Source organism: Triticum aestivum, chromosome 1A (genome assembly GCF_018294505.1).
Source record: "Triticum aestivum cultivar Chinese Spring chromosome 1A, IWGSC CS RefSeq v2.1, whole genome shotgun sequence".
Taxonomy (NCBI): domain Eukaryota; kingdom Viridiplantae; phylum Streptophyta; class Magnoliopsida; order Poales; family Poaceae; genus Triticum; species Triticum aestivum.
In genome coordinates this window covers 299444119-299451890 of record NC_057794.1, presented here as the reverse complement: position 1 = coordinate 299451890, position 7772 = coordinate 299444119, and the positions used below count along the sequence as shown (strand labels likewise).

The following is a 7772-nucleotide window of genomic DNA, read 5'->3' as shown; positions in this document are numbered from 1 at the left end:
GGAAAGGAGGAGGAGGTCACCGGAGAGGAGAAGTATGGTGGAGGAGAGAAGGGAAGATGAAATGAAGAGAGGAGGAGAGGACCAGCCATATATACGGCATACTAATGGTGGCCAAGGTTACTAATGGCGCACCGTGGCATGGTGCGCCATTACTAGTTTAACTAGTAATGGCGCACCACACCCACGGTGCGCCATTAGTATGTTCGGACAGGCGCACTAGTTCAAAAAAAATTTGGTACTAATGGCGCACCGTGGGCAGGGTGCGCCATTAGTAGTATCAACACTAATGGCGCATCAGAAGGTGGTGCGCCATTAGTATATACTAATGGTGCACCACATGTCTGGTGCGCCATTAGTGTCATTTCCATCTATAGTCCTTTTCCTAGTAGTGTAAGTTCTTCGCATGGCTAGCACTGCATGGAAGAATTCTCCCTGCAGATATGCTGACCATGAGGGGATGGCCTCACGATCCCAGATGCATGCTCTGTCTTCAGCAGCCAAAAACAACAACTCACCTATGCAAAGACTGTCCCTTCACGGTCGCGGTTTGGAACCAGGTGAACTCCTGGACTAACGAAGGCGTTCCAATCTCAGGCTTCCTTCCGGAGCCAGGAAATGTGTCTGACTGGTGGGACAAGACTCTGAATTCCCAGTCCAAGTAAGTGCACAAGAGGCGCAGTGGAAGAATCATCTACACGATATGGTCCGTTTGGAAGGAGCGAAACAGACGAGTTTTCACTGGACAAAGGCTGACGCATCGCGAGGTGGCGGCTCTAGCCCTAGACGCAATCAATCAGCGCGACCTGGCGTTTGCCGGCAACCTGCCAACCGCCGACATTGGTTAATCTAGATTCTAGGTTGGTTGGTCTTTTGTGGTTTCTGCGACGTTCTCTAAAAACGCTCGCCCCTCTGTAAATGGCGTCCTTTCGCCATCTCTTCTATAAAGAAAAAGGCAGTGCTCCTGCTGGTTCCTCAAAAAAAAATCCGCTTCTGAGCCTAGACTCATCTGCACCCCGCGATGACAAAAAAATTAAAACAAATACTAGAAATTTTTCAATTTTTTTGCATGATAGATAATTTGATGCGCGAGGCCCGCTTCAATTTTCAAATCATTTGGACATCTCTGCAGCCCTCGGCAAAAAAGACAAATTCTGGGTATGTAAAAAAGTTTTTCTGTTCATGCACTGTTCTGACCTGATTTATCTTTTTTGCCGAGAGCTGCTCAGATGTTCAAATGATTTGAAAATTAGAGCGGACCTCACGCACAAAATTTTTTACCATGCAAATTTTTTTGGAATTATTTGTGACTTCTTTTCTAACCAGGTGCAGATAAACACTACACTCGTTTGGAGTTATTTAAGACTGGGCATAGAAACACTACACTCGTTTCTCACTTCTTTTGTGGCGATCTTGTTCTTTTTATATGGGAACTTGCTGCTTCATTTATTCATCTAGACCAATTCCGAGTTCAATAATTTGGAAATACAACCCGAAGGTGAACAAAACCAAGTTTTACATGCTTTATTCAAGCAGCCATCCCTAGCTAACTTATGAGCTACCTTGTTGGCAGATCGCCTAACCCAATTGATTGGGTACTTGGCAAAAATTTCAAGAAACTCTTTGATCTCCTCAATGAGATCGAGGCCCATGCACGGAACGATCTAAGCAAGATCAGATTCTGGACGCCTATTTCCGTAGCTAGCTGCACGGCTCTTCGACACACAAGCATTTCAGTGATCTTGCTTTTGGGGGAGACTGTATAGGGGTAGATTGTATACCTTTTTTTTTCACATTAGAGCTAGAAGTCATCTGTATTTTAATTTTGGGTCCGTTAATTCTCAAAGGAAGGAAGCAGCAGCCACAGAGATTGTGGGCGATGTTTTTTTTTAGGGAGATCGTGTATTAGTATCTTGTGTTTTTAATATTTCTAGACAAGATCGTGTTAATCTTGTGAAATGTCAAAATTTTGCCGTGGCACTTGTGGGCCGACCCAACCTGCTGCTTGAAATACAGGCCCGACACCGAGCTGATCGACTGAAACCCACCCACACGCGTTCCTAAAAAAGAAAAAGGAAACCCACCCACACGCCGAGTGAGCTGAGCTGAGCTCGACACGCCGAGCGAGCGGAAACACACCCTCGCCGCTCCTCTCTCCTCCCGTCGTGCCGGCCGCTGCCGGGGCCGCCTTTCGACCCGCCGGATCACCGCAGCACCCCGCTCGAGCGCCGGCCGGCAGGCCGTGATGTCCACCGCCGCGCCCTTCCGCCTCCTCCTCCCGCTCCACCCACCACTAACTCCCAGACGCCATTCCGCTCCCGTTCTCCCCTCTGTCCCACGCCGCGGCACCGTCCCCAGCCCCCGCCCCCGCCTCCGCCTCCGTCTCCGTCTCGCAGCCGGGGGCGGTGATGCGCCTCCGCCCGCAGCCGACGAACTCGACTGCGTGGGCACGGGCAGCGACGTCGAGTGCGTCGTCGACGGCGACCCTGGGGCGGAGGAGGGGGTCGCCCCGGCGCTCGCGGGGAGGGAGTGGTGGGAGTGGGTGTCGCTGGTGTCGCCCTTCTTCTTCTGGGGCACGGCCATGGTGGCCATGAAGGGGGTCATACCCAAGACCGGGCCCTTCTTCGTCGCCGCGCTCCGCCTGCTCCCCGCGGGCGCGCTCGTCGTCGCCTTCGCAGCCGCGCGGGGCAGGAAGCAGCCCTCCGGGTGGGCCGCCTGGGGCGCCATCGCCGCCTTCGGCCTCATCGACGCCGCATGCTTCCAGGTGGATTTAGATAGCTGAAAGGCGTGATCCTTAGCGTGTGGTTGTGCGGTTCCTGAAGCCAGCATGGGTTTGGTTTCCTCCTTTTGCAGGGCTTTCTCACTGAGGGCTTGCAGAAGACATCGGCTGGCCTCGGAAGCGTAAGGCTAACTCTCTGTGCTGTTCTCTGGCTCCGAAGGCAAACAATTGGCTTGCCATCGTGGTTGATGGAGCTGACGATCACTTACGGAACTGTGATCCTCGTTGCAGGTCATAATTGACTCCCAACCATTGACGGTTGCTATCCTTGCAGCGCTATTCTTCGGAGAGTCTATCGGGGCGATAGGAGCTGGGGGGCTCGTACTGGGTGTTGTTGGGCTTTTGCTCCTCGAGGTTAGTACATTTTTGCAATGCATTTCTAACGTTTCCAAGCAATCTCGTATCTCCACGCTCAGATATTGGTTACGATTAGTTTTTCAATTGATTACATTTTTTTAACAAGTAAAGCAAGTGGTATACTCAGATACCACTGAAGTACCAAAAATGCTTTTAAAACACACAGGTAATAGACATTAGTATAGTACAACCCGGAAGACCGCAACAGTTTCGATGACTCATACTTAGGTTTAAATGGTGTTTTTTTTAAAGGAGGTTAAACCCCCCGCCCTGTGCATACAGCCATCTTTATTGATTATTCAACAAAGATCTGACAAAAACATACATTAACCCACGCGAAGCCACCACTCACACTTACAAAGTCGATAATGTGGAGTGTTTTTGCTCCCCGTGCCTAAAACCGGTGTCGTCGCTGATCCATCCAAATAACGTGTCGGAACCTATAGCCGGTGCAGCAAACCTAAAGCGTACACCACACACACACATTTTAGAAGCCGCCATCATCATCGAACCGTCGACCCATCTTCAGGAAAGGGATCCACATCATCCTTGCCAGTCCGGCCATCCGTCGACGTCACCATGGCGCCCAACGGCACCACCTCCCTGCACGCAAACTGCTGAGCACGTTGCAGTCGCCGCCGGTACACCGCAACACCATGCCGCCAAGTACCACCAGCCGACACAGCTTGAAGTCACTGGAAGATCTGTAGTGCGTAGCACCCGCCGAACAGGCATGACACTGCGTAGCACCTATCGGTTAGGCCTGACTTGACATCTCCGCCGAAGCTCCGTGCAAGACGAAGCCGCTCCACCTCCTGCCGCTGTCTTCCGGCGCTGCTCCACAAACGATGCTCCCAAGAGAGAAACGACACCGCAATGTCGTCATCGTCTGGTCTGGAAGACCAGATCCTAGGATTTTTCCCGGAGCAGCATGAGTGGGTCGACAATAATTACACGATGATACCTTTATCAAGGTAATGATGCAAAACGTCGCCATCGTCCGCCATCAGCTCGGTTTTCACCGGCAACTAGGTCTCCGCGACTCGTCCGGGACTAGATGACAGATCTCGAGATCCGACCACCCAGCGTCAGGCCGACCACCTTCGATGGAGGAGATGACCACCACCGCCGGCTGCACCGGCCAGATCAGATCTAACTGGATGCATTGCCGACCAGTCCGCCAGACCCTCCACGCCGTTTGCGCCGATCCAAAGCCTGATGGCGCGCCACCGCAGCATAACCGGCCAAAAAGTTTAAATGGTTAAGCTTAGTAGTAGTACATACAATAATTTCCTTCTGCCAACGTTCTGAAGTCGACTTTCTTCCACTATTACTATGTGGGACACTGGGACTGAATAGATGACATATCGATCTGTAAAATGGTGAGAAGTTCCTTTATGGGTAAAATGGTGAAATGTTGCTCTTTGCTTATACTCCCTCCATTCACAAATATAAGATGTTTTATATATTTCAATATGAACTACATACAGACTGAAATGAGTGAACAAACACATTAAAACTTGTCTATATATATCTGATTCAGAAAAAATGTTAGAGCATCTTATATTTGTGAATGGAGGGAGTATGAATTATTATTGTGCATGTTATAATATTCTGATTGTCTTTAAATCTACTTTAGGTTCCAGCACTGTCAGTTGAAGGAAACAACACATCAGTCTGGGGGAGTGGAGAATGGTGGATGTTCCTCTCGGCCCAAAGCATGGCGGTCGGAACTATCATGGTTCGCTGGGTATCAAAGTATTCTGATCCAATCATGGCAACAGGATGGGTATGCATTCTGCAGATGAATACACTATCATTTATTCATTTTATGATAAGATGGCCTTTGTGGCATGCGTTTAAAATACCATCAATATGCTTTTGTTTTTGTGTCTCAAAATCATCCCCTCTTTTTTTCATGGTGTACTTGGGCCAGTTGATTCTGTATATTTTCCAGGAGTGCTAAGTTGGTTGCCTATCTGAGTAACTCAAGTATGAATTGAAATGTAAAATGCTAATGTTATGGTGGGGCTTAATGCATAGGGCAAATGCTTATGAATTGCAACGTCAAATGAAACTTGAACCGCTTTTGCTGGAAGCATCAAGTCAACCTAGCAGTATTAGATATGTTCCTACTTCAAATCATGGAAGCCTGACATCACACCACATAAAAGGCTAATGTTATCTCTATCGCTCTGCAGCACATGGTATTAGGTGGGATTCCTTTGTTGGTTATATCTGTTGTTAATCACGATCCTGCTCTTAATGGACACATTCAAGAACTTACATGGAGTGACATGGCAGCTCTGGGTTATACATCTATATTCGGCAGTGCTGTCAGCTATGGTGTCTACTTCTACAATGCTACAAGAGGTAAGAGTGATGTTAGCTTCCAACCAGTTCAATGCAGTTAGAGCTCTCCACAATTTATTCTCATCAGCACTTCATATCTTCTTCTCTCTTATTCCTGCAGGTAGTTTGACCACGCTTAGTTCTCTTACTTTCTTGACTCCTATGTTCGCCTCCATTTTTGGGTAAGACTCCTTGCAATATGTTGGACAATAAAATTTACACAAACATAAAATGCAATGTTTGTTTTCAACTTTTGGTCTGGGCACTCCTCGCCTTTTCAGGTTCCTCTATCTGGGAGAGACCTTCGCACCTGAGCAGATCGGTGGTGCACTTCTGACATTGGTTGCCATCTATATGGTTAATTACAAGAGCATTATAGGCGAGAAGTAAGAGACTGTCAAAAACTTGATAGGTTCTGTGCCAGCCGGGTACTGCACTTCACTGGAGCACATGTAACGGCGTTGTACAGGGGTTTGAAGAGTAAGTACATGTTAGTAATAAACATCCCACCAATTTGCACAGCTTGAAGAGGCATATCACATGTGCGTCCCCGTATTTGGACTAAAAAGATGGTATAAGCTGGTGCAAACAAGTTCTGTCATCTGTCAAACATAATCGGATGACTCGCCCACAACTCCTGTGTTGCACACTGATGAGGTTGTCGAGGATAAAGTCATGCCTCTCTCCATTTCAGCACAACTTTCTCACGTGGAGCTGAAAAATGCAAATAAAACCAATTGTGTGGCTACATAGTCAGATGGTTTGCATAATAGCTGATGTGTTGTACATATATGGGAGAAGTAGCCCCTATGTACAAGTAGTTGTAGCCCCTATGTACAAGTAGTTGCTAGCATGGAAATATCTAATGAGCGAAAAAGCAATTGTCTCTGGTGAGATCTGATCCTTAGTCTGTATTCGTCTTTGTTTTCCTCACAGATACTCCCTCCGTTGCAAAATAGATGAACCAACTTTATACTAATGTTAATACAAAGTTGAGTCATTTATTTTAGAACGGGAGTAGTTGTGTTCATCAAGAGAACAAAATGCACATAAACTGGTCACTTTTTGGCGACAGCTGCTGCTACAGGGGCTTACGGCGGTGGGCCTAGACTATAGGGATGATTGGGTGGCAGCCTGGCACGATGCAGTTAGGCGAAGACGCGGGTGAATCACCACCCTTTTTTTACCGCGTACTCAACACCTTGCGGTCATTTACCACGTACTCAACACCTTACGGTCAGAGCAAATACACCACTCAACACCTTGCGGTCATTTACCACGTACTCAACACCTTACGGTCAGAGCAAATACACCACAAGTGGTATGACAAGACAGGCATCTTGCTCCCCGGCAAGAGCTCCTGGCATAAAAGGAGGCTCATGGCTACATAGTGGGGGTTAAGACATGCATCTTGCTTTCCGGCAAGAGCTCCGAGCGACACATACCCCCGTATTTAATATAAAGGTGTTCTGCTATAATAGCCACATGTGGTGGCCCCTTAGGTATAAAGGAGGCCCATGGCTACATAGTAGGGGTTTCAACCCTTGGCATTTTAAGACACTACAAAGCTAGGCTAGATCCTGGCAAGGAGTGCTCAGCGCTTTAAAACATCAAGCTTCACCATCGAGTGAATTCAACCAGCAGGACGTAGGGTTTTACGCTTCCGAGTGTCCTAATTTTGAGTAAGAATCACCGTGTCAATTCATCTTCATCATCATGGAGTAGAAGTCGATCTTGAGCGTGTTAGCCCCTCATCGGGACCACAAATGAGACGAGCGTCGTACCACAAAGAGGACACCCCTAGTCCCTAAACACGACAATCCTCCTCCTTAGAGTTGACATCACAATCAGCAGTCATCACCTCATCCTCTCTTCCTATATACACATAGGAAAGAATAGGAATTTTTAGTGATAAAATGACCAAGGGATTAGAGAAAATTCCTTATTTGACACTATCTTAAAATCTGTTTCCTTATTTGACACTGGAAACGTTTTTCTTCCCTATTTGACACAAGTTCTAAATTTTATTCCCTATATGACATTTCCGTCCATTTTGAGCCTAAATGACACATGAAAAGACTCTTTTGCCCCTCATGTGGTATGTGTGTAAGGGGCAATAGCGCACGCACGCAGCATCAGTGCGAGGGCAAGAGAACACACACAGCAACACATACACATGTACCAACACACACACACGCGCACACACACGCAACAACACGCACGCGCACATGCACACACACACACACACGCAACAACATGCACGCGCACGTGCACACACACACACGCA

At 47.8% G+C, this 7772-nt stretch overlaps 1 protein-coding gene across 2 annotated transcripts; it reads left to right on the top strand.

Moving 5' to 3' along the window:
* Window positions 1-2052: 2052 nt before the first annotated feature.
* Window positions 2053-6392, top strand: LOC123046922 (WAT1-related protein At3g02690, chloroplastic). Of its 2 annotated transcripts, XM_044470371.1 has the most exons (8): window positions 2053-2761; window positions 2851-2898; window positions 3008-3130; window positions 4773-4922; window positions 5335-5347; window positions 5438-5506; window positions 5607-5667; window positions 5767-6392. In XM_044470371.1, the coding sequence occupies exons 1-8, from the start codon at window positions 2243-2245 to the stop codon at window positions 5873-5875; spliced, it is 1092 nt and encodes a 363-aa protein (XP_044326306.1). In that variant the 5' UTR covers window positions 2053-2242; the 3' UTR covers window positions 5876-6392. The 2 variants fall into 2 exon arrangements, with proteins under 2 accessions (XP_044326306.1, XP_044326296.1); XM_044470361.1 differs by having other exon boundaries at window positions 5335-5506.
* The last annotated feature ends 1380 nt before the right edge of the window (window positions 6393-7772 follow it).

Excerpts from the sequence above, each read along its gene's own strand:
- LOC123046922 (XM_044470361.1), top strand. The coding sequence starts at position 2,243 with ATGTCCACCGCCGCGCCCTTCCGCCTCCTCCTCCCGCTCCACCCACCA. Across the intron at positions 2,762-2,850 it reads TCGACGCCGCATGCTTCCAG|GGCTTTCTCACTGAGGGCTT; the intron begins GTGGATTTAGAT and ends CTCCTTTTGCAG. Across the intron at positions 3,131-4,772 it reads TTGGGCTTTTGCTCCTCGAG|GTTCCAGCACTGTCAGTTGA; the intron begins GTTAGTACATTT and ends AATCTACTTTAG.